At 49.1% G+C, this 27,030-nt stretch overlaps 1 protein-coding gene across 2 annotated transcripts in view; it reads left to right on the top strand.

Annotated features, from left to right (window-relative positions):
* The window catches only part of LOC135908338 (uncharacterized), a 155,428-nt gene that overhangs the window by 86,808 nt on the left and 41,590 nt on the right, over window positions 1-27,030 (top strand). For both annotated transcript variants that reach the window (XM_065440102.2, XM_065440095.2), the window contains exons 14-19: window positions 290-390; window positions 10,418-10,539; window positions 11,725-11,789; window positions 15,616-15,772; window positions 16,918-16,988; window positions 24,929-25,042. In XM_065440102.2, the coding sequence (XP_065296174.1) occupies window positions 290-390; window positions 10,418-10,539; window positions 11,725-11,789; window positions 15,616-15,772; window positions 16,918-16,988; window positions 24,929-25,042 (630 nt within the window). The remainder of the gene's footprint in view (window positions 1-289; window positions 391-10,417; window positions 10,540-11,724; window positions 11,790-15,615; window positions 15,773-16,917; window positions 16,989-24,928; window positions 25,043-27,030) is intronic.

Here is a 27,030-nt window from a genome sequence, read left to right as displayed (position 1 = left end):
GTGATTCGTGGATTCAGAAATGATTTTACTCTTCAGTGTCCCTTTAAAGCTCGTTGTCGTTCGCTATAAGTAATTTTTAAAGCCCTAAATGTAGGGGGCGCTGCCCGTGTGAGTGGCGAACACCTTTAAGAGTGTAACGCATTGGTTGAGTGTGTGTGAATGTGAATTCCTGCGCAGGTTCGCTAATATGGGTAGGCAGTAACTGACGGCATGCATGGAGGGGATGCGCACAAACTCCTTGCCGGATGCTGCACTATGTAGAGCTAAAAATTACGGTTGCTTTCGGCAGGACCACCGATGCCACACCCTTCGCCAAGAACGCCACGACGGGTGCCGTAAATGCTCGCGCTCCCACTGCTGTCGCCGTTGCCTGGCTGAACAAGACCCATGGTAAGCACATGCCTCTGCTGGGACGAGGTCCCTCGAATTTTGGAAAAGCATTAAGCCAATCAAGTCAGCTACGTAGCTCAGCTTAGACCCATCGTATCTCACGGTTGGCGATCACAGCGCTCACACCATGGTGCGTGTTTCAGCCGCGATATGGCAGTGTAGTTATTCACGAGGTGCGGAATGGACACACCGATGCGTCGCAAATGTGCTCCGTTTAAAGGTGAGCCTCCCTATATGTTTCCAATACTAGCCCGGCCTTATATGTGCATGTCAACGTTTCGCGTACATGCTTACATGTCTGTAGATAAGAATGCCTCAGCGCTGTAACCCTACCTCCCTTCCTCCCGCCAAAAACATTTTCCTTTCTTTCTTTATTCTTTTCATAAAAATATTTGATGACGTTAGGGAAGAAAGCAGCAAGACCGGTTTGAAGGAACCCTAACCCCCGACAATGTGGAGTTTACAACAATATTCACCGAGTCACACGGTTACATCAAAATTTTATAACTAAAGTGTCGCATTATCAGAAAAAAGCAACACTAAATGTGGCATCTTCAGTGTTTTTAAGTATATTCGTAACAGAAATAAATAGTAACATGCAATCACCAAATAATGAAGGAACACACTCGTGAATCTTTGTACACTGTGCACACAAATTGAAACTAAAATCCCAGATAACTCTGAAAAGACCACCATTCGAGTGGTGAAAAGAACTATGCATAATGTCTAAATGAACTCGAACTAAATAACAATAAATCAAAGAAAACATGAAAGCAAAAACAATCTATCTACAATATCTACAACCGGTTTAAATCACAATAGAGTTAACGTCACCGGAAAAGAGAGCGCATATATATATATATATATATATATATTGTAACGAAGAAGAGTAGCCGCCTGCGCCACAGCACCATCGCTACCGGCATGAGCTCGTGGTTGCTGTCTTTCGCCGAACGCTTGTGACAGCTACCCGTTCGCGCCCGTTGCTAATAAATCTCTTAGCAAGTGGTGGACGTGCTGGGTTTCGACCACCCTGGAACTTCGGAGTCGCACTCTACCCCCCATCATGCCCGACGACGCACGCACTCCTCCAGCTCCTCCAACGGCGCCGGCCACCTTGGTTTGTGCCGGTGCCTTGCGTCAGCGAGATCCCCCTATCTTCTCCGGCACAGATGACAAAGACGTTGAAGATTGGATCTCGTCTTATGAGCGAGTGAGTGCCCATAACCAGTGGGACGACGTTACCAAGTTGAGAAACGTCGCCTTTTATCTTACGGACGTTGCGAAACTATGGTTTCTCAACCATGAAGCCGACCTCACTTCGTGGTTGGTCTTCAAGACCAACTTTACCCAAGTTTTTGGTCGGCCTGCAGTAAGAAAGCTTCGTGCAGAACAACGTTAGCGCACACGTTCCCAAGAGACCGGAGAAAACTTCACGAGCTACATTGAGGACATTGTCGACCTTTGCAAACGGGTGAATGCGTCAATGTCAGAGGAGGAGAAGATCAAACATATAATGAAGGGTATTCAGGACGACGCATTTCAAATGTTATTATCGAAGAGTCCTCACTCTGTCGCTGAAGTCATCGAATTGTGCCAGAGTTACGACGAGTTGCGCAGGCAACGGCTTCACACCCGACGTCCCACCCCGCCCGCCGACTCTCTATCCAGCCTTGGGGTCGACGACTACAACCATGCTACTCTCTTCATAAAAATCCAGGAATTCGTTCGCGCAGAGGTCGCCCGCCAGCTATCGTTGATATCTTCTGTCCAGGAACCACCCCCTGCTTTGCATCCTACGATCCGCGACTTCATTCAAGAACAAGTCTCTCAAGCCGTTCCTCCAGCCGTTGAGCAGCCACCAGTCACGGCTCCTCTCACTTACGCTGAAGCAGTTTCCCGATCTCGTCCACAAGCGCCCCTGCCGCCCTCTATGCATCGACCACCGACATTTTTGCCGCCATCTATGCCGCTTCACGACCGCCGGCATTTTCCTCCTATGCCGCTGCCCGACCGACAGCCTTTTCCGAATCCTCAACCGCGACTCGGACCTTACCCCCACCAGTGGCGCACCTTCGATGACCGCCCAATATGTTTTGCTTGCGGTGGTGCTGGTCACGTGGCGCGCCATTGTCGTCGTGGCATGCCTCCTCTTCAGAACATCCGGCGGGCGCCACCTTTCCCCACTCCGTTTTCCTCGTCGCCTTCCAGCCTTCCTACTTCTTCCTTTTCCCCTGACCGCCCAACCGCCTCTACTCGCCGCTCACCATCTCCCCGCCGTCGCTCGCTTTCTCCGATGCGGCGTCGTCCCGTGTCCACCGAGCAGGAAAACTGATGGCCGCAGTTCCCGAGGCACGAACTGCGTCCACGTCGCAATGCCCAAGTCCTCGTCCCTCTCCAGCCAACGTCATCGAAGTCTCTGTCGAAGGAATCGCCGTCCTGGCGCTTGTAGATACAGGAGCCGCCGTATCCGTAATTTCCGCCGAACTCTGCCGCACACTACGAAAGGTTTTGACGCCTCTCTCCGACTTCTCCCTTCGAACCGCGAACGCTCAAAATATAACGCCTCTCGCTGCCTGTACTGCTCGCGTCTTCATTCAAGGTCTACTGTATACCGTCGAATTCGTCGTGCTGCCCACTTGTTCCCATGACATCATATTAGGCTGGGACTTCCTTGCAAATAATAACGCCATTATTGACTGTTGTCACGCCGAACTCGAACTTTCTGCACTTCCAGACGTCGAGCCTATCGACAACGACCCTTCCAGTGTTAAACTGTTTGTTTCCGAAGACAATTCCGTCCCTCCACGCTCTTCCGTGCTTGTGCCTGTGTCGTGCGCCGCTATTTCTGATGCCACTGTTTTCTTTACGCCCTCTGAGCTGTTCATTCGCCGCCGATGTTCTCCGCTGCCCTTTGCTCTCCTTACTCTTCGCAATGGCGTCACGAAAATGGTCGTCGACAATCCCACAGCCTGCCCTTTAGCTTTATCTCATGGTGAATGCATAGGCCTTGTTCAACCAGTCGACACCTTTTGCATCTTTGACACTCCTGCCGTTTCTACTTCTGCGGGCCTTGGCGCACTTACTTGTGACTCTGCGGTCGATCAGTCACTCCTCGCCGCTTTCCACTGCTCCATCGACGATGGCACGTCATCTTCAGAACGAAGCCAGCTTATTGCTCTCCTGCAGAGGTTCCGCGCTTCTTTCGACAGCCATGCTTCCGGTTTGGGCCGCACATCGACCGTTTTTCACCAAATAGATACCGGCAGTCACGCACCTTTTCGGCAGCGCCCTTACCGAGTTTCCGCCTCTGAGCGCCGTGTCATTGACCACCAGGTTGCTGACATGCTCAAGCGTGGCGTTGTGCAGCCTTCCAACAGTCCCTGGGCATCACCGGTCGTCCTCGTTAAGAAAAAGGATGGCTCTATTCGATTCTGCGTCGACTACCGACGTCTGAACAAGATAACGCGCAAGGACGTTTACCCGTTACCGCGCATCGACGACGCCCTCGACTGTTTGCAGGGAGCTGAATTCTTTTCTTCGCTGGATTTACGTTCCGGATACTGGCAAGTCCCCTTGGCACCATCTGATCGACCTAAAACAGCATTTGTGACACCTGACGGATTGTACGAATTCATCGTAATGCCTTTCGGCCTGTGCAATGCTCCCGCCACTTTTGAGAGAATGATGGATAATATTTTACGCGGCCTCAAATGGAACACATGTTTATGCTACCTGGATGACGTAGTTGTCTTTTCAGCTGATTTCCAAACCCATCTCAGCCGTCTCGAGCAAGTTCTCAAATGCCTTACTGTCGCGGGACTTCAACTTAACTTAAAAAAATGTCGTTTTGGTGCCCGAAAGCTCCCTATTCTTGGCCATGTTGTATCACGAGACGGCGTCCTTCCGGATCCAGCCAAGCTCCGCGCTGTCACCGACTTTCCGCAACCAAAGAAGTTAAAAGAGCTTCAAAGTTTTCTTGGTTTATGCTCGTACTTCCGACGTTTCATTCGAAATTTCGCTTCCATAAGTGCACCCCTGACAGCCCTTCTAAGTGGCGACAAAGAACTTTCCGCTTGGTCGCCCGCCTGTGATGACGCCTTCACGAAATTACGCCGACTGCTAACCTCGCCACCTATCCTCCGCCACTTCGATCCTGCAGCGCCCACAGAGGTCCACACCGATGCCAGCGGCATCGGACTTGGCGCCGTACTCGCACAACGAAAAGCGGGCTTTGATGAATATGTCGTTGCCTACGCGAGCCGAACTCTAACAAAGGCCGAGGCTAATTACTCTGTTACAGAGAAAGAGTGTTTAGCCATTATTTGGGCCCTTGGGAAATTCCGTCCTTATTTGTATGGTCACCCTTTCGATGTCATCACTGACCATCACGCCCTTTGTTGGCTGTCTACCCTTAAGGACCCATCTGGCCGACTTGCTCGCTGGGCCCTTAAGCTACAGGAGTACGACATCCGCGTCCTCTACCGTTCGGGCCGCAAACACACGGACGCTGACGCCCTTTCTCGCTCACCGGTCTCCGCTGACTGCGCTTGCCTATCCGCCCTTGAGCCCACAGTTCCATCTCATGCACTGCGCAACATGCCGTCGGAGCAGCGCAAGGATCCCTGGATCAGTGCTCTCATCAGCATCCTTTCTGATCCATCCACCTCATCACCATCGCGCGCTCTTCGCCGCCAGGCTACCCACTTCTGCATTCGCGACGGCCTTCTTTATCGTCGTAATTACCTCTCTGACGGTCGCAAGTGGCTTCTCGTGATACCCCGCCATCTCCGTGACCTTATCTGCGACGCTTTCCACGCAGACCCTCAGTGCGCACATGCCGGCCTCTTCAAGACCTATGCTCGACTACGCATCCGATTTTATTGGCGAGGCATGTATAACTACGTCAGAAAGTTCATTCGCTCCTGCGCTCCATGCCAACGCCGAAAATTACCTCCCGGACAAGTCTACCCGTCACAACCCCTTCCCTGCCCTCGCCGGCCTTTTGATCGTGTTGGCATAGACATCTACGGACCGCTACCCTCCACACCAGCAGGCAACCGCTGGATTATTGTTGCAGTGGATCACTTAACCCGCTATGCTGAAACAGCTGCTCTGCCGACTGCCACCGCCCGCGACGTTGCCTCGTTTCTGTTACGACATTTCGTTCTGCGCCACGGTGCCCCTCGCGAACTTCTGAGCGACAGAGGCCGCGCCTTTCTTTCCGATGCTTTGAAGGCACTACTCGACGAATGCCGAATCGTTCACCGCACCAGTACAGCGTACCATCCGCAAACTAACGGCATGACCGAGCGCTTCAACCGTACTCTTGGCGATATGCTCTCCATGTACGTCGCCTCTGATCATTCAAACTGGGACCCAGTTCTCCCTTTCGTGACGTATGCGTACAATACTGCGACCCAAGCAACTACTGGTTTTTCCCCTTACTTTCTCCTATACGGACGAGAACCTTCTACTACTCTCGATACTATTCTGTCATATACACCTGACGCGTCCGAAAGTACTCCGCTATCTGAAGCTGCTCGTCATGCTGAGGAATGCCGCCAGCTTGCCCGCTCTTTTTCCACCGAGGACCAGTGGCAGCAGCAATCCCGTCAACCTGCCGGCCGTTCTGCACCAACTTTTTTGCCTGGCTCTCTCGTATGGCTTCGAATACCCGCTACTACACCCGGCCTCTCCTCAAAACTTGTCGCAAAGTACCTAGGACCCTACCGCGTTCTCGAGCAAACGTCCTCCGTCAATTACATCGTAGAGCCCCTCACGCCATCGACGGACCTACGCCATCGCGGCCGCGAACTTGTCCACGTCTCTCGCCTTAAGCCGTACTACGACCCAATAGTAGTCTCTTCGCCTTAAGCCGCCAGGATGGCGCCTTTTTCTGCGGAGGGCGATTGTAACGAAGAAGAGTAGCCGCCTGCGCCACAGCACCATCGCTACCGGCATGAGCTCGTGGTTGCTGTCTTTCGCCGAACGCTTGTGACAGCTACCCGTTCGCGCCCGTTGCTAATAAATCTCTTAGCAATATATATATATATATATATATATATATATATATATATATATATATATATAGTCATATAATGAGAAGCCAACAAACACTGACACCAAGTCTGACACCAAGTTCTTGGTGTCAGTGTTTGTTGGCTTCTCATTATATGACTAATAAATATCGGGTCCCTCGGTTAACCCCCTTTCTTCTCGTTTATTACATAGGTAGTGACTACAGTGACGGGGCCCGGCACTTTAACATCTGCGCTACAGTGACGGGGCCTGGTACTTTAACATCCACACTACGGTGACGGGGCCCGTCGCTTTAACAACAACACTACACCGACGGGGCCGTCACTATAACAATGTCGGTATTGGGGGCGAGGACGACTTACGGAGTCGCCATCTGTCGGAAGCGCCTCACATGCGTCGGCGTTAAATAAACATACTACGCGGCAGCCCTCATGAACAATTTTGCAATTACTCTCGAAATGGCAGTATTTTACCTTTAAAATAATCATGTTGGACAAACAGGAAGCACAGAATGGTTTACAAACGCTATCTCTTTGCCTACTACGTACAGTAAGCTGGGACACTGCGAGCGGTCGCCGCAATCGATTCCACCGAACCGGTTTGCGTGAAACGTAAGCAATCGCTGAGAAAACTATGTGAAATACGTTCTTATAGTGGGATGGCTGTCTGTGTAACTAAATGCAGCATAACAGAATGAAGCTGCAATGCAGCGATCGCACGGGTTCGCGGTGACCGACTTCGCGTCTGCATGCATGTCCTCGTTTCGCTTTCGCTCCGAGCACGTTTTCGCACCGTGCCGTGAGCTTTATGCCGCAGCATACGAGCATTTGACAGTACGCAAGCAACCATTGTTGCATGGACACTATCGGAGCTGTTCAAACATAATTTCGCTATAGCTAGGGTCTTCGACGCCTACCGCGACTTGTGATGTTCCGTCGCGATGATTCAGTCTTAATTTTCTTTTTCTTTTCTTCTAAAGTCTTGGAAGCTTCAATATCATTATTTCTCAAATTTCATCGAACTTCATGTTATCGGTCTTCTAAGCGAGCAATTACCCGCTGCTGCTTTTTCTTAATTCAGTAGAATATTCATTGTCTGGTGCTACACAAGCAGGAACATGTGCCATGCCTTTTTTAATGTGTTTTCACCGTTCCCCTTCCATTAGAGTGAACTTTCTTTTTTTATTATAATCATCATAGGTGTTACAGTGCATACGCAAAAGATTGTACAATCGTGGACAAGTACCCATTGTGGTTTTTCGATCCGTATGTGTGCAATCAATGTATTCCGTTACTGCACGGAAGTTGCTGACATCGTGAAATTCACGTGGTGTGGACAGTACTGGAATACAATACCGCGGTCCGTGAAGTGCTCGGCATCCCCATAGGCGCCAGCACCGAGAAGCTCATGCAGCTGGGGGTCCACACCTTCGATGAGGTTGGGTCACAGAAGTTAGTCCAGGTTGTCAGGCTCGCTTTCTCGCCTGCGGGAAGGCGGATCCTGGAGGCGCTGGAAGGCGGTGCGTGCTCGACGCGTTGTCGCGGGAGGCCGTCACGGTCTCGCCGTTCCCGCGCAACGTGCACCCGCAACGCAATGTAGGCACATGCCGGGCCCGAGCGGCCGCACTTCTCGGACCCGTCGCCGACGATCCACGATCGGTCGCGTTCGTCGACGTCGCCCAATACGGTTCGTCCGACCGGTTCGCGGCGGCCGTGGTAGATCACAGGGGCAACCTAACGCCGCGTCCGTGCGGGGCAGGTGTCCGGATTGCGGAGATCCATTCTGCACTTCAGAACACATGCTCTGGTGGTGTCCCTCGTTACGGGACCACGGTCATCTCACCACGGAAGAAGAGTGGGAGGAGGCGGTCAGGCACGGCCTGCCCGTCCCAACGTCGGAACGGCTCGCGGCGGCCCCCTCCCTCATAAGAGGGTTTCGGAGTCGATCGCTCCTCAGGACCTCAATAAAGTTCACTGCCTGCCGTGAAGTGCGCGAAGTTGTTTGCATAGAATGTTTGAAAGAAGTGCGGCCATTGACGTCGCCGGTCCCGTCTCTGGTTAAGGAGACGGGCCCCGTCACTGTAGTGTATATGTTAAAGTACCGGGCCCCGTCACTGTACTACAGATGTTAAAGTGCCGGGCCCCGTCACTGTAGTACAGATGTTAAAGTGCCGGGCCCCGTCACTGTAGTCACTACCTATTACATAACGAGGGTCTCGAATCCGGCAACATTGATGCCTTCAGGTAGCATATGTGGGTTTATTGACCAGTTTCCTTCACCCGAAAAGATCACGTTCTCGTGACGCCTGCGGCAAAAAAGACGTTCCACGTCCGCCGCCAAGGTCTGTGAGTGGGGGCGCTGGCTAACACTCCCAGGGTTCTACTAGTGCGCATAAATACCCAAGAAAGTGGATGGGGAAACGCCGCCGCGGTAGCTCGATTGGTAGAGCATCGCACGCGACATGCGAAGGTTGTGGGTTCGGTTCCCACCTGCGGCAAGTTGTTTTTTCATCCACTTTAATTTCCATTAATTTATCATTACTTTATTTCATTTATTAAGCACATGCAATTTCCCCTATGTTGATCTTGGCGTCAGTGTTTGTTGGCTTCTCATTATATGACTAATAAATATCGGGTCCCTCGGTTAACCCCCTTTCTTCTCGTTTATATATATATATATATAATTCGCTGTATTTCTTCGCACGTGACCGTTTTGGCGGGTGGCTCTTGTACCATTTTGTGAGCGCTGTCTGAGCCATCCTCAAGGTGAATATCGCAGAGTGCGTATTCAAAATTTGTACTGCTGTTATGTCATACCACCACTGTGATTATCTCGCTATAATGCCTACCGCTATCGTTATGAGTGACTGAGGCCCGAAAGTCAGTCGGCGTGAAATAGTTTATCCAAAAACAAATGTCAGTTTCGCCATAAGGGCGGAGCAGTGAATGCGATAGCAACATGTTAACATACTACAGGAAGTGCAAGACTCGCTTGTGTAATGGCAGCATGAATTAAAGTAAAACGCATGCGCAGTCGGTATTTTGTTTCTGTGGGCTGCCATTCTCAAATTTCCGAGGAATAATTTTGTAAAAAATGTAATACCTGGTGTGAGCAACTTTAGTAATATAATCGTGTGGCAATATAACCGGCATAGACCGCATGTCATTTAAGCCAGACATGGCATATAGCATAAATATACCTCAATTTATACGGGACCTCATGGGCGACGATGAGCGCGAAAATTTTGTTGGAGTGTCCATATAGTTAACATCACAATAAAAAGTTCATCCTACTTAATGATACTGATTAAACAGCAAAAAGTACGTTAAGTTCACGGCTATATACACTTGTATAAGGAAATCTTGCTTATTTAACGTCGTATTGAAAGAAGTTGCGCTTTAGCGAGTTGATTGATACTTGGCGAAGCCTTCCATTTTAGCGCAAGTAAAACACTGCAGATACAAAGGCGACAAGACAGGACACCATAGGCGCTTAAGTTCTGTGGAGAAATCATTTGAAAAATAAAAATGCCGGTAGCATCCCTTACTGACGCTCTGTGCAGCTTAACACCGTAGGCGTAATGGGCTATATTACTCTCCTAATTAGCCTGTATCGAATGTGCACTGAAGTGATTCCTTTACGTAATCTAAGTGGAGTAATTGCGCAGCTCACTGTTAAGGGGAACAAAGAAGTGTTAAGCTCGCGCATGGGAGCACATGCGTTTGCCCTCTCGCAAATAAACAGTCGTTTGGTCTTGCAGTAGATAAGTTATTGGCCCAGGCAGGTGTCTGGGCCAATAGCTTATTTGCTGCTGCGTTCACCTGCGGTGGGGAATTGGAGTAGCTTGAGCCGTCACTGCAGAGCGCCACAAGAGCTCGTTTCCTGCGCCAGTGAGAATCAGTGTACGTCATCGAACTCTAAGGAGGGAAAAAGAAGCAGTTCCCGACAATTTCGGCGTGAGACGTTTCCCAAATCGTCCATGCAGCTTCTTTCGAGGTGACTGCCGAGGACACACAGCCCCTGTACGTGAACCCCTCCGTGATGGCGTGCTACAGAATCCATCTCGACTCGGAGTGGTGGAAACTCATTGGCAAAGACATGGAGAAGGTGAGAACACCTTTACTTCACACATAAGGGCCGCATCACTGATGCTTGCAGGTGCGCCTCATATATGGTGGCAAAAAGGAAATAATGGCAATGAAACATCTGAAACACAGTTTTCCGTCGGTTACGTATTGGTGTGACACTGGCGCGTGGCACGGCGTGTTGGCATACCGAACAGTTGAGCCAGCGTGGTTTCCATTTATGGGCGCCGTTTTGTGCCCAACCGATCGGCGCTTCGCCACCAAAGCTTACTTTGGCGCAAAGTTACGGCCTCGCTATGTATTCATTACGTGCGAGGGTACACCGTGACACCGCGGCCGCCAAAAGCTACGCTTACATAAGGGACACGTGTGGGATCACACGTGTCACTTATTCAATTATGCAAGTGTAGCTCTTTTGCAGTAGCTTAAGGCTATTTGTAAAACATGTAGCGTGCGCAAAAAGTACTCCAAAAGCGCATAATTAACAAAACTGGTATACTGAGGCAAGTTCATCTTGTTGGATGTTTTTCTGTTGAACTTCAGCCGAGCTTGCGAAACATTAATTTTCGTAAGCGCTGATACGGTAATCATGACGAAATGGCACCTACGACTGTTCTAAATGAGGAACACGTATATAACTGATGGTTCACAAGAACGAACAGTTGTAGCGAAGTATTATTTTTCTAGATACATTCACCTCGCACTCTGAGCCCGGAATGTCGACGCGATCACGAGCTTCACCTGTTCGCTCGTTCCTACGAACGAACAGTTGTACCGTAAGTTTGTTTGTTTTTTCTAAATATTTGCCTTGGCCTTCTGAGCCGGGAATGTTGGCGCGAAGGCGCGCCAAAGAACGATGCAACTTGTTGCGCATTGCACGCCGACATCAAATCGAAAAGGAGATGCTTTCAGAGTGGCACTCAGTAATCGTGAAACGAGTAAACCACGTCGCAATGGTTTGGCGTTACTGTGGCGCGTCTGTATTATGCAAGTGAAACTTGTTTCAGTAGCCTTAGGCCACTTGGAAGACGCACGGCTCAGGGGCATTTTCATCTGAGAGTGAGAAATCAGTCGCACTGAGGACATCAATTCGGGATAAATAGGTGGAAACGTCAGGCTTGCGAGAAGAAGAAATGCTTACACGACGTAATCTCTTGCCCAACATAAGTGTATCGGTTCGAGCTAATGTTCACTGCTGCGTTTTCAGACACCACCAGATGCCATCAACGCGTGGTACCTTCTGGGCGAGGCGGCAAAGCAGTTCGCAACAATGTAAGTGATATACCGAGTTGCTGTTGGAGTTATGCCATTCCGTTTAACTGTAACAGGGCTCACCGCTTCATACCGTTCTCTCAAAATATTTCCTGGGCAACTCTAGGATAAGCGTTGTACTCCTTGAGAATTAGGAATGCGTGCCAGAGGGTGAGGTGCAATTATCGAAAATAACGATAAAGACATTTTTTTTTTCTCTGATGCGTGCAACCCAGCTTAAATCATTGAACGCGTTTTACTAAAGTGTAAATCCTCTGAGAAATGAAAAAAAAGCTAGGACGGATGGTTAGCCCACGCTGCCAGTATTTGCGAGCCAACTCTGCGTGAACGCGCCATCGCCGCCTCTTCTCTTTTTCCGTTTCCCCAAAAAATATCGGCCTAACAAGTGGCCATGCGCTCGCAGAGCGCCACCCATAGGTTTCGTTCGGGTGCTTCGATAACCAGCCTGGGCACCTTTTCTTCCGCTAGGCTCGCACGAGTTCAGTCGCTTCTTGCTACGCGTGCACTTATCTTTGCCTCATAACGAGTGTGGCAGCAGCGCGCTGCTATCGGCGGCTGTGGTCTTTTAGGAAGAGTGCGCGCTGAGATTGCCGAGAAAGGCGGTGCGACACCTTGACGTCGAGACGTGGTAAGGGGCTGGGCCGATTTTTTTCGCATTCGGCTGTATCGTGTCAAGCTCCGTCCTAATCTCTTTCTTTATACTTCGTCCATGTGTATATCTCTAGTCCCCAAGCAGACGAGGCAAGCAACAGAGATCCAACATGCCCCATAGGATCGCCTGATATCGCCACGTAAAAATTTAACGTGTAAGTACTTCGGTACCAGGCTGCAGAATTAGTGGAGCTCTGACAACTATACCGACTGACACCTGTCACCGCTTTGATGCGAAGAGGCAGCCTCTGAATATCCTGGCTACCTAGATTTTGTTTCCCCGATGTGCCACACAACGCCACCAGTGCTCATGAGTCTGACACAACCGCTAGCTTGCTCACGCGAACAAAAAGGTTTAAATTGCGCACTTTGGTTAAACATCGCGTCACAAGATCTCGCCAAGCACACCTGTTGCATATGTGTAACAAGTATGTAACTGCTATGTGTGTAACTGTTATGTGCCGGCATATGCGTAATGGCTATAGTGTGTATGGTAAGCCAAAGATTTACAACCGCGTCCCACACGGTATCAGCGTAAGATCGCCTCGTCTCTCCCGCCCATTCGTGCCTTGAAGGTACCGACAAATCATATCTACGGTGCTCATTTTCTTTTGAACGCTGCAGAAAGCTTACCGGTCAGAATGTCAAGTACTACGGTAATAAGAAGGATACCGTCGTAAAACATGTTTAATCGGACTTTCTTCCACCGGAAATAGCGGTCACGTTGATGCATCCATGTGCTTGAAACGGCGAGGGGTAAGCGCGATAGCGATTGTACGCCGAAACGGTCGGGAAGCAGACAAATACTGCCTGTTAGAAATACGCGTTATTTATCAATAACAGCTAGGTGCTTTCCTGGTTTCCGGTTCGAGTGAAACTATCCTTTTTTTTCTTCGTCCTTCTTTATCCAAGGCAAGCCAAGATTTATAACGTCAAACGACGTCTTTACTACAGTGGAATATATTTTTTACACGTCACGCGCAGTTCAATGCGTTGCCGTTCTTACGCAGGTAGTCTCTTGAAAACATCAGTGGGCGGTAGCGAAAATAATGTGAGCTTGAATGTGTCGTCAACGTGACGTGCGCCGTCCTGCAGGCAGTGGTGGACGTCACAGCTCCGCTGTTTCACTCGTTCCCGCGAAGGTAGCGACACTTGCGAGCAATAACATTGATTGGACCATAATGCACATAAAATAAAGCTCAAATGCCTGCAAAATACAGAGATTGCAACTATAAACAAGACATATGATGAACTCAACATCAATCGACTTAGATACAGCCGACAGTAAAAGCTGCGGCCGCGTATATAGTGGAAATTCATGCCGATATAGCACCAAATTTATGGCGCAAGGTGTCGTGACGTGTTATGTCCCGCGACTATACGCCAATTTAAAGTTATAACTCCTGCTTAACAACAAACAGCGTGCTCGATTATATCATTGTAACTCATGGCATTTTTCATTCCAACCAAAATTTCGGGACACTTTCCATGCGCTTGTCAGTGTCTTCAACTTTCTCTACAGTACCGCTCAGTGTAAGGACCGGCAAAAATGTTGATACACTCGATAACTATGCGACTTGAAAATGATGCTGATGGGGAGGTAAGATCAATCGAAAATACACACACACACCGGTTCTGCCATTGTTTTTGTCCTGGCAAACCTCGTTCTGTAGCTCAAGAATACAAAAGTGTTCGTTAGTAACTAGGCTTTACAATAACGCATGATTTTACAAGGGGTCTTCGTGTTACTAACATTACACCTGCCGCACTGAAATAGTGGTTCTTTATTAACAGACGTCTTAGGCAGGCACCACATAAAAAAAAACTCATAGCGCACATAACATTCGTCAGGTCTACTCTGGAATACGTTAGCTCAATTTGGTTTCCGTACTTTGAGCGACTGATGGAGAAAGTAGAGGATCTGCAGAGAAAGAGACACACACATACACAAACTTTAATGAAGTGCAGAGAAAAGCAGTGGTGTCCATATGCAATAAAAACAGATCAACAGATTCCCCCGCAGCATCACTACACCAGGCGGGAATTCTTATCCTGCACAATAGAGGCGAGCTAGCACGCCTTAAAGTTCTGCACCAACTTTTGTCTAATCAATTAAACATTTACACTTCAATATACTGAAATATATCATAAGCATTCTCTAGCTTTAATTACCGTTCCACACGAACTGTTTTTAGTTCTCATTTTTCCGACAGATAATCCGCGATTGGAATAATTTGAGCGAAAATACCCTTCGTAGTACGGCATTCGACGTTTTCGCAGCGTTTCTTGAGCGTGAGTTCTATACACCACAATTGTAAACACTTTCTTTCACTAGACGTTTCTCTCGTAAAATTCTTGTTTCATATTCCCACTGGTATTGTATTCAAGGTTGTATTGAATGAATAATACTTCACCCTATTTAGACAGGGCTTGCCACTCGCGTTTTCCAGTATAATTTATTATATTGAACTGTTCATACTGTGTACATATATTTTTTATCTTTCTGAAATCATTAGTATGTATAGTTTTCTGGCTGTTATTTTTTAATAATGCAAACTATTTACTTTCTACTTACGTGGATTGTCCTAGCCTTATATTGTGTGCATCTTATTTATCTTATTCTATTTTTCTTTAACTTTGGCACATTGACGGTACACATTGATTATCCTACGAAGGTGCTCTTACTGTTACGGTCTGTTATGGGGACTGAAAGTATTGACAAATAAATAAAGAAATGTGTCGTAAAAAATAGGCGATTCCTTGAAGCGCCGCAAACAAGTCCAGCTTAGACCTAGCTTGATCAATGCTACGATCTATCCTCAAAGTCTAGTTTCACGTATAGTTTAAGCAGGCGCACATAGCGGGTGACATGGCAAAAAAATAAACTTTCATCAGATGTACTTTCATATTTTTACGATGCAGTGTAGTGGTCCTAAGCATGGTTCTTGAATGCCATTGTACAACTCTTGCTCGACAAATCCAGGCAGTGCCATTGATTTTAGTTAGCTTATTATTTAAACTTTGCGTCCCTAATCAGCACACTTTTCTTTCATTTAACTTCATGGTTTAAACATGGTTCTTGTTTGTGTTGCACAGCGTGAGCACCTGATCCCACCAACTAAGCCAGAACGCATTGTATTCACCCCCGCCGTGCCAATTGTTGTGCGCCACGCAGCAAGCGGGAAGCAGACTTCAGCGGCTTCGTGTGGATGTGGGCTGCCCTGAAGTCCGGCGACACAGACTTGTGGGACGAGCACGTCAAGAAGTTTGTCGAAGCCGAGAGGGTGGTCTACTCCCTGCTCGACACGGAAAGGGCCGAGACCAATTTCACGGTGCGTTCTTGTGCGTGTCGGAAGCCCAAATTTTTATTCGGCGGCCTCTCGCCGGGGTTGCGCATTGCAAACACAAACGCATACACACGGTGTTAGATCACGTGGCAACGATGGTTCCTGAAAATTACCGCATTTTCCGAACTATAGTCCGCACCCGGTCTAAAGGCGACAGGGGCCGATTAGGGTATATAAAATGTTTTTTTTTCTGTTTTTTGTTGTCCACACCCGCTGTATACAAAGGCTGCAGGGAGGAACCAGTACGCACTAGAGAAGCAAATATTTTATTCTCAACCAGTAAAAGCCTGGATAGCAGTCAATAAGTAGTAGCAGCAGTAGTCAATTCTGAACCTGTCAATCACCGTCGTCGGCTTTGTCAGAAGAAAGCAAGTTGAGCAGTACACCAATGCTCACCGCGAAATCGTGTGACGGGCTCCCGGGAGAGTACTCAACGTCACGCGCATAGCATGTGGGTGTCGCGCGCACTGCACGAGTAGCCGGCGGCGCAAATAACTCCAGTGTATTTCAGTGAAACGCAAAGAGCGCAGAACCACTGCTGTGCCGCTTGGAAATAAAAGAAGGGAAAGGGAGAAGCGGTGGTTTTGAAATAAAAGGTGGTGGGCTCTCGGCTTCGATATGGTGGAAGGCATGCGAGAGAAGTCTGCTGGAGGTGTGCCAGGCGGACTAGCTTAAATATTTGAAAAGTTTTGGGTCCTCTTCTGCGCAATAAGACGAACTCTGTATGATTTGCTCGCAAGATTAATAAACAATGGAACCACTTCCTCGCCTCCATCGTCCCCATGTATAGATATAGTCCGCACTATACAAACATCTGTACTTAAACTAAGCAGATATTAACAAGGTTTTTACTGATTTTTTATTGTCAAACTGTGCTTAGTTGCTTTATAACACTTAAACAAATCAAAGTGGTGCTGCCCCTACGTACTGGTCAAAGCAACTGCAGAGAGCCTACGATGCGAGGAGCAAGCAAAGACACCCCGCATCCTTTCAGGACGCAAGCGTTAAGAGTCGTAGCCCATATCGAGTGGCGTTGCCTGAAATTCTGAATATGTGCCCTGCGGTATATGCTATGGAACCTGGTGCCCTGGAATGCTTAGAATGCGAGTTCTTCATTTTTGTTCGTGCAGGCACGCATCAAGGCCGTGATAGCAGCCAGGGTCAAAGCCATCACAGCGAAAGAAATAACAGCCGCAAACGCGTGAGTACAAGACGATGTCGGTGAGATCTGCCCATCTATAACGCTGCATTAGCAAAGTTACTGATCTACTGAGACCTTGACACATCTAAATCGTGGCGCATGTTATCTGGAGTGTCTCAGTCGCTTGAACAGTTTCTTCTGTTGTGTTCTTTCTTTTTGCTGGCTACGCGCATTTACATGATTCGAACTTAATACGAGCCGAATCTCACGTGGGTTGCGCAATGTCGACGCATTGTCGTTCTGACGACGAGGGTTCTCCCTTTTGGTAAATTATCATTTGTTCTTATTTTTTTGTTCTTATTTTTAATCGGACAACCGTGTATTAGTGTTCCAAGTCAGTCGACGATTGCTATTGAATTGCGGCATAGCATGCATCGTCTGGCTGACGTGCGACACAAAGCGTTGGCGCAAGGCGCACACGATGCCGTTGACGTTATTAAGGCGAAAGCCTTGTCTGTTTCGTTGGGAGGTGTCCTCGAACGACCTTTTGGCCAGGAAACGTAGAAGCACGACCGTACAGTCAGGACCGCACAAAAAACTTGGTGCCCTTCCACTCTGTGAAGGACGACCAGCGAACTGTTGTGTTCTTCTAAAATGACGCAATGATATATATATATATATATATATATATATATATATATATATATATATATATATATATATATATATATATAAATGCAATTAAAGCTTCAAGACAAAGACGCCCTAATTCACCTTAGTACACCTTGACGCGCCCTAATGAATGTTAATAAACCCTAATTCTATTTAATAAGCCTTAATTCAGCATAATCGACCGTAATGAAACCTAATCCACCGTAATCCTCCTTCATCCACCTTAATTGGTGGATGGAGCACCTCCGCCGCAGGTCGGCCCTGTATTGCACAATCTTCGGGACCGGCCCACCATTTTCGGTGTCGACGCGACTTTTTTCTACCCACCCTGTGGACGCACGCACTTTTGATAAGAACTATTCCTTGGTCAGAACCTAGCTATATACAGCTTTGCTATAAAAGTATCACATGGTCACAGAGACGCGCTCGTGCAACTGCTCGAGCGTTCGTCGTCGTCGTCATTTTCATCCACAGCTGGCTTTCGCCTTTGCGTCTCATAGGCGATACCTAAGGACGCCAGGGAGTTTTCAGCCAAGCTGTATATAGCTACCCTCCGGCTGGCGTCGATGTTCGTCCGTCTATTCGTTGCGTCGGCACAAAATATTTTCGTCTCCAGTTTTGGAAGCTTTGCAACTGCCGACCTCGGTCAGTAGTTATGCGCAAAGGGCAACTATACCGCGACACCCTCGTAGCAACAAATGCTTCCGCCACTGTTTGGGCCATGATGTCTAGTAGAGGGGTCACCGCAGTCGAACTTGTGTACCGGTTGACACACGCTAGGAGGTACTTGAAACCTTGGCAGGGCAAAAGAGGCCCCGGCTGCATGAGATCGAAACAGCTCTCTGGTGGTCGAAACTGCTGCACCACTGAACGCGTGTGCCAGGTCACTTTAACGGCTTCACAGACTTGGCAGCTTCTTCCCCAGCTTCGAACAACTTCGTTTATGCCTGACCAGGCGAAGCGGTCTGTGATAAACCTCTGTGTCGCTCTGATGCCGGGATGGCTTAGCCCGTATCGAATATCGAATATCGGCCGCTGAAGGTGATGTGGAACGAACGGGCCAGGAGCTGCCTGCGATATGTGTCGCACGTGGCCAATGTCGTTGCGTGAAGCGGCATCTCCGCAATCTGGAGCGACAATCCTTTTTCCCGCAATGGACGCCACCCAGGGTCGTTTGGCTGGGCGTAGGCTAGAGCTTGTAAATGCACAGGGCCAACAGGCACTGCGTCGATTCGTGACAGTGCGTCAGCTGCCTGATTTTCGGTCCCAGAGATATGGCGGATGTCCGTAGAAAATTCGGAGATAAAAGAAAGTTGCCGAAGCTCACGTTCTGGATACGAAGAACTGTTGTTCTTGAAAACGATCATTAATGGTTTGTGGTCGGTCAGAATACAAAAGCTACAACCTTCGATAAAGAAACTGAAATGCTTGACAGCGCAATAGATGGCGATCATCTTCCTCCCGAAGGTACTGTAGCGAGCTTCTGTAGGTTTAAAGCTCTTTGAGAAGTAGCCCAGCGGCCTCAAGTCTGTGCCATCGTGCTGCTGCAGTGCTGAACCCACTGCCATAAGGCGAGTTGGCGCGTCGGGCAACGGATGATTCACCAGCACTGTAGTCGTCAACCACGTTTTGGCTTCCTGGAAGGAGTGTGCGTGCTCCGAGGACGACTGGAAAGTAGGCGCTTCTTTAAGGTCGCGACGCAGCAGGTAGGTAAGCGGCTGAAGAACTTGCAGACAGCATGGTATGAAGCACCTGTGAAAATTCATGAGCCGCAGAAGCTCGAGCAACTTTCGGAAGGAGGCTAGAGAGGGGAAGTCCTCGATTACCCGCACCCGTGGTTCCGGCGACTTGATGCGTTGGGGTGAAATGTGATGGCCGCGAAAATCCAGGGCTTCAACTGTGAAAGTACATTTCTGTGGCTTCAGGACCAGGCCGTGTTCATCCAGTTGCTCAAACAGATGGCGAAGGTGCTCTTTGTGCTCTTCGTCTGTGCGACTCGCCTTGAGAATGTCATCAAGGTAGACAGAAATGGATGCGAGTCCGCGCGTAACCACGTCCACGAACCTTTGAAATGTCGCGCCACATTCCTCGAACCGTAAGGGATACGGGAAAACCCAAATCGGCCAAATGGAATAGTCATTGCTGTCTCCGGAAAGTCGCTGGGTTCGACAGGAATTTCGTCGTACGCGCTCACCAAATCAGTCGTGCTGAATATTTTGGTTGCTGCGAGACGAGCGCCGAAGTCATGTGCGTGGGAAAGGGGATATTGATCTGAAGTAGCGACGGCATTCAAAGCTCGGAAATCGCCGCAAGACCGCCAGTCGCCGCTGCCATGCTTCGAAGCCAGATGGTGAAATGATGACCAATTGCTACGGGAAGGACCAATAACGCTGAGCTGAATCATGTGTTAGAGCTCACGCCTGGTGACTTCAACCTCTGTCCAGCAAGCCTCCCTGCCGCGCGGCAACAGGTGGGCCGGTAGTGGTGATATGATGCGTCACTTTGTGTTTCACGGGCAGCGCGCCGTTTCAGGGCTTCATGAGTTGCGGGTACTCAGCAATTATATTGTTGTACGTTGAGAGCGGCCGAAACGTACAGATGCCAGATGAGGTGATGTTGGACTGCAGGTTCAGTAATTAGACGTTCTTTGGCCAAACCTGGCCCTTGGGCCACAAAAAACCACACATCATCATCATAATTAGACGTCATCATTTCGGTGGCGATCGCGAACGCTCACATCTGAGTTGAAATGGCTGAGAACGTCCGCTCCCTGTATGACAAAGCTTACGTCGGCGATCACATACACCCATCTTTGCAAGCGCCGGAGTCCGATGTCTAGCGTTATTGCCCGGAGCCCATACGATGTGATGGCAGTGTTGTTCACTGCGTGGAGCGTGGGCGCGGACTTGCCGCGTCGGCGATCAGCGGCCGTGGAGGGAATGATAGACAGCCCGGCTCCGGTGTCGACAAGGAGGCGGGTGCCGGAGATGCGGTCGACTATGAAAAATATATGGGCGGCTTGCGCGAGGGCCGATGTCGCATGCCGTCGTTAGCGACTGGCCGGTGCGTTTCCCGTCCGCGAACAGGGCTGAGTGCAGCGAGTTGCTTGTTCGCGAAAGCGACGGTCGTACCAACGCAACTGCCGCGCCGAGTCTCTAGGTGCGCTGCGAGACCGTGAAGACGAATGGTTGCGCCCAAGTTGGCCGCCAATGTTACCACTCGTCATCAGCTTCTCCAGTCCACTGGTAAGGCGGTCGATTAATTCTTTCCCCCAGGCGCGAGAGTCGGTCTCCTGGCTCTGAGACTCTCGCAGTGGTGATAGGTAGCTGTAACGCAGACGAGCAGTCGCATATGCGCTCAGCTAGTGCAGCTAAGCCGATCGACACTAGTCTCGTCGGAACCCGCCATCACCATACGTGTGGGCCGTGCCGTAAGAAAAGCTCACGCAAAATTGGAAACTGGCTCTTTGTGGAGTGGCCGCCCACAAACACTGACGCGACCCGTGCAAAAGTTGTGACGGTCGTTGGTCGCCGAGTTTATCGGAGAGGAGCTGTTGGGGCCTTGCTCGGTTGCGATGGCTCGAGGCGCTGCAGGGCCGTGCGTTTCAGGTCGTCGTATGCTATGGCCGAAGGCGTACCCGCTAGCAAGTCGTCTGTGGCATCGGCGTTGTCGGAGGGTAATGCGACGACGACTTGCAGGTACCTTGCTGTCTGTGATGTGCTGGAGTTGAAAACGGGCCTCTACTTGCTTCAACCAAGCTCGAGGATTCTTGGGCCAAAGGCTGAGAAGCTGAAGCTCTGCGGCGATGACAGGAGACGTAATTGTGGTTCCATCTCTGTCAGCAGGAGTACACAAATGCGCCGCGTACATTGCGTTTATTTTCAAGCTGTAGAATTATGTAGTACTTTTATTCTAACAATATGGACTCGACTGACTCGTATTTAACGAAGCCAAATTTCTCTTTCGCTAATGTATGTCTATGTATAAAATCTGATATCCGACAGTGCAGAATATTCTTTGGAAGCTCTCGAAAAAATGGAGTAATTCCACTGTTAAGGTGGGTGACCAGCGAAGCTGATTAGGGCACGACACAGAGGTGACACAGAGTTTTGAACAAAAGTACGAATATTTATCGACTTAATCTGTGGTCATCGTGACGATACAGGTACGCACACACATTCGCGTATCACCTCTGTTAATAAAGCTCGTATGTCACTAGGACAGGGAATGGCTCATACCCCCACAAACGCGGCCTCCCAATTAGGACAAGTTAAATTCCACGCTGGAATAATAAGCGCCATCGTACACAGCTATGGAAGAAGACAACGAGGACGAAGGCGTGAGCAGTGGCACCTGCGCGTTCGCGTGGTTGACGCCGAGAATTTTAGAGGTCCTTTTTGAAAAACTACTACAAACCATGTCTTTCTTCAAAAATATCTGTCCTTACCCTTTCGTCTGGGACCTCTTTGGGTCCCAGGTGTGATAGGGTGGTTAAAGGGCGCGTTACAGTTCCCGAGCCAGCAGGGATTTGCGCCACTGAGCTTGGACCGTTTCTGCACTATGAGTAGGATCGGACCACGCGCTGATAGTTTCTGCTACGCGCCGAAACTGCGGATCTGAGCCGCATACTGCTTCGCTGCAAAAACTGCGGCAATAACCCATCTCACGATGACTGTCTACGGTAATGCAGAAGCATTGAATCAGTATAGCGACGCCACGCTTTGCCGCCGTCGAAACGAGCCACACATGAGGCGTGTACTGCAGGCGGAATTCCTCCTTCACGCTTCTCTAGGAACACTCGGGGCCATCTAGCACCGCGGCCGCCCTGAAGCCTGCTCGCGGCCACCGAAATGCATGGTGCGCGGGTGCGTGCGAAGCCTGAGAAACGCGTCATGCTGCAACCGCCCTCCTCTATCGCGCTCCTGTTTTTTTTTTTCTGGACACACTGCGCCATCTAGTAGCACTGCCGAGAAGCCCGCGCGTAGCCTCCGAGACGAGAAGCGTGGCGCGTCGGTGTCTGCGAACGCTGAGAATTGGTGAGAGGTTCATTGACGAGTGACACGTACCCGGAGCGTTAATGGCGCAGCTCCTTAAAGCGCTGGCGGGAAAATCCTTTATTAAAAAGCGCCATACACAGAGTGCATTTGTGGTGCAGCCTGGTAATGCACCGAGTTGCCGTCCTTAAGGAACCCTTGTGGCGTGGGCTTGTTTCCACTCAGCATCGGAGAAATTTAAGGGATATGTTTTAGTGTTTTAGTGCCACGTTCCCAGAGGCACATACCCAGGTACCCTAGTTGGCGACAAAGGCGTTCATTGAAGAGCGTCACACACCTGCGGGTACATAACCAGGGACCCAATTTGGCATCGTAGAGGTTCATTGGAGACCAGCACAGGCCGAGTGGCCTATATTTATGTTCCCATATGAACGCACGCATGCACCCAGTGACCCATATATAACCACATGTACATACTTGAGCTCTGAAAATATTTTCGTAGTTGATAAGTGATAGTAACTATTCAATTAGGCGAAAAAAATTGTCTGACTTTATTCAAGCGAATGCAAACATTACGTTGGTTTTGTCCAGCTAAGTGGCACTTGCATATTTATATTTTGGCACAAGTCACATGAACACATAGTACGGCGTAATTATTTTAAAGTTTCATAAAATTTTGAAAAATAGCTTGTTGCAGATCCCATAATTCTAGTCATTGAACTGGATTATTCGGAGAGGTGCAGATTACTTGTATGAGAAATCGAAACACATATTTAACTAATGAACAAACATTCGCTAATTATATTTCGAATTTATTACTTTACGGCGTATTGCAATTTACCAATTGTAACCGGTGAGTTTGGAAGGTGTGTCGACATAGAATGAATTTACTGAACGATGCCAATTTGGAGATAGGTGCCATAAGCTTGCAGTAAAAATGCGCTCTGCCACTTAATTTTTTAAACCAGACGCTCTTTTATGGATCAAATCCCATAAGTAACTGCAACGCCCATGTATCTCATTCCTCACTTTGGGGAAAACTGGTGCTCGATAATACAGCTCAAGGACAAGAATTATGTCACCGGAGGGTTTCAAAATTTTCGGAAAACCTAAAATGTGTCACCTTGTATATGAATCGACAGATGAACAAGAAAACTCGTGTATTTCAGCCGAAAGGCGAAGCACTGATTGCGACAGCAATTATTAGACGGCTATACGAAGTAAGGGCATTAGCTTTATCGGCCGTATAAACTTGTAAACATTCGCTTACTAACTAAATTACCAAGCATGGTACCACGATCTCGCAATCATGAACGCATCTCACTCGATGACCGCGGACACCCGCTGTCAGCACGACGGTGAGATGAATTCCCATTCGCGCTGCCTCTCGCTTTAAGGCGACCCAGGCACGTGACAACACAGCACCCGCGAACCCATGAGCTTTCTAAGATCGGCTAGCCTGCGAACCCAACGCACATTACCTCCAAGATAAAAGCGTGCCGCAGGTCTATGCGTAGCTGCGGTAGAAGTGGAATCGCGCCCCGCTACCTTGCAGGTAGCTGCATGACAGTTGGGAGACCTAATAATTGCATTAGCACTAATGAATCATTCAGTTTCTCAAATATTAAAATTTGATGGAAGAGTCAGTGAGAAAATTGTAGAGCAACGTGACAAATTACAGGATACAGCTTTCTGTTTTGCTCAATACGTGCTACATAAACGTGTTTTTCAGAGCGTGAAAGAAGCCCGCGAACACACACGCAAAGTGGCCCCGAGGGGGCGGTCGCCTGGTAGGTCTCCTCAGCGTGCTGTTTAAGCTCAGGCCTCACGTGCTGCCTATCGCTGCGATTGCTTCGCGCGAAAGTGAACATAAGAAATAGTGCACATTTATGGCTGTGCATTTAAAATGTCTCTGCTTCCTAGGATACACGTTTCACTTTCGTGCTATGGCCAGTTGCTCGAAACAAGGAATCAATGATTGTTTCCTCTTTTGTTTCACAATGATCATGTGTGTGTGAGTGTGTGTGTGTGTGTGTGTGTGTGTGTGCGTGCGTGCGTGCGTGCGTGCGTGCGTGCGTGCGTGCGTGTGTGTGTGTGTGCGTGCGTGCGTGCGTGCGTGCGTGCGTGTGTGTGTGTGTGTGTGTGCGTGCGTGTGTGTGTGTGTGTGCGTGCGTGCGTGCGTGCGTGTGCGTGTGTGTGTGTGTGTGTGTGTGTGTGTGTGTGTGTGTGTGTGTGTGTGTGTGTGTGTGTGTGTGTGTGTGTGTGTGTAGTGCAGCGCAACGTGCTTCAGTTTCTCCCGATGGCCTAATTTCAACTCGTTTTTCTCTTCTACAGTAAGAAGGCACCTGTCCTGCTCGCCAACCTGGCGTGCGAGATCGGGATGAAGGAATGTAGCGAGCTTGTCCCCGTTGCCGTCAGTGCCAAAGCACTTGACAAAGACTTCGATTCGTGAGTAGCAAATACCATAATAGATTACACTCGGAGTAGAACTGGCCTTACTCCCAATTTCTGTCTCCCTTGGAATGCGCTTGAAGAAAACTTTTTTTTTTTCAAGAGCACATCGCATCTTTGCTGTGCAAGAATCGCAAGCTGAGCATCACCTTAGCTTCCAAGGGCTTCAGAACTCCCATGGGGAATCAGCGCTGGAGCTTTTACGACGCCTGCAGCGCCACCCTGGCGGTCAGAACGGGCACAATGCAGCCGCTCCCGCGGACGAAAATAGCTACTGGTAACGGCGTTGCGTGCGCTGAAAGTCGAAGGAAATCAAAAGGACGCCGACGGTACTGTTGCGTATACAAGTGTCACAACTACATCGGAATGAGGAAGGATGTATCCTGCGTTTTTTCTTCTAAACCCTACGAACAAGAATGGAGGCGGCGTTGCATCCAAGCTGTCAGGCGAGCGGAGTAAGTTCCCCTCTTGTCGCCCTGTCAAGCGATGTCGGGCTGGCTTCTAAATCGAATTTCGCGTGTGTGCTTGGTTTATTCGATAGTGAAGACGGTCAGCCGTGGCAGCCAGTGCCAAATAGCAGAATCTGCAGTCGGCATTTCGTCGGAAACAAAATGAGCAATAGCATGCACCATCCGGCATGTGTACCAACCATTTTTCCTTCGCAATGCCACTGCCAAGCTCCTTCCAGTGCCACCACACCAAGCGAACGATACGAAAGGTAAATAGTTTGCATTCATTGCCAAGAATTAAGTGGCAAGGAAGCTGCCTTGCAATACGAGTGGTGTGTGCATACTGCTCGCGCACGCATGACTAAGCCACCTATGTGTTTTTAAAAATGCGCATGCGGATGAGGACTCGGCGCTGAGATACATCCGGTAAATTTATGTAATTAGTACTAAATGTAGCTAGGGTTGTTACGGATCGAGCAGCGGAGCACTCAAACGTTTGCTTGCCCGAGTCAGCTGATGCGATAAAGCGTTCTTCTCCATTTTCTGCTGTGGCCAAGTAACATCAGAATTTCTTATGTCTAGCCAGAGAAGTATGGAATGTCCTCAGGCCAACTAATACTTCCGAAACCATAGCGCAGCAAGACCGGCGCCATAGCTACTAGATTTGCGAGGCAGGCTGCCACGCAAGCATGGGCACGGCACACGGCGCAACCGTTAAATAAACGCACGTGCTCTCCGCGACACACTGAAAAATATATAACGCTTAAAAAGCTTCTTTCGTCATTTCTTCACTTGATGGCGCTAACTTCTTTACGAAAACTGTCCACTTGAAGCGGCGCGAAAACGGAAACATGCGAACCGTATTTGCGAACTATGAAACGGCCGCGGACGTGTCGTCTGGTCGAGAGGCTTGAGTATGCCGCGTTTCGTCGCCAGGGCGGCGTGCAACGCACGCTTTTCGACGCGCCGCCTATCCAGCGCTGGTTCACCATAGAGCAACTGTTATGTATCGAGTATCGCAAATGCCCACTTGAACGTGAGCCATCACTACGTATCGGTTTTTTGGCGCCACGTGTTTCTTGAAACGATACCTACAACACAACTTAGCACGAGAGACATGAGAGCAAGTAACATGCGCATATACTAGCTTGAAATACTTGAATACTTGAAAGTATTCAGGGCTAGTGTACCTGAATCCCAAGTATCCTGAGTCACAATAGGGCGATTAAATGCAAAGTCGTGGCAGCGCTTTCCACTTGCCTGCTATTTCATCGGCACTCGTGTTCACAAGAACGTCCTTAATACGCTAAAAGCCTTCGTAAGTGCAGATCACAGGTAAGGGCAGATCACAGCCTGTCCTCGCGTTGGGTGTTTTCTTAGTGAAGGCAGCTGGCCACTGACAAACGGCGCTTACGAACTAATAGCTTTGTGAGTTTCGCCCCTAGATTTCTTATATCTGTATCTGTGTGTCTCGTAATGCGATCCCCTGTTCTTTCGGAGCGCTGTGCCTCGAATCGTAGTCGGCGGAATCGGTTC

Source organism: Dermacentor albipictus, chromosome 1, assembly GCF_038994185.2.
Source record: "Dermacentor albipictus isolate Rhodes 1998 colony chromosome 1, USDA_Dalb.pri_finalv2, whole genome shotgun sequence".
Taxonomy (NCBI): Eukaryota; Metazoa; Arthropoda; class Arachnida; order Ixodida; family Ixodidae; genus Dermacentor; species Dermacentor albipictus.
The sequence above is the reverse complement of the archived record's forward strand: the minus strand, read 5'-3'. Positions and strand labels throughout refer to the sequence as shown.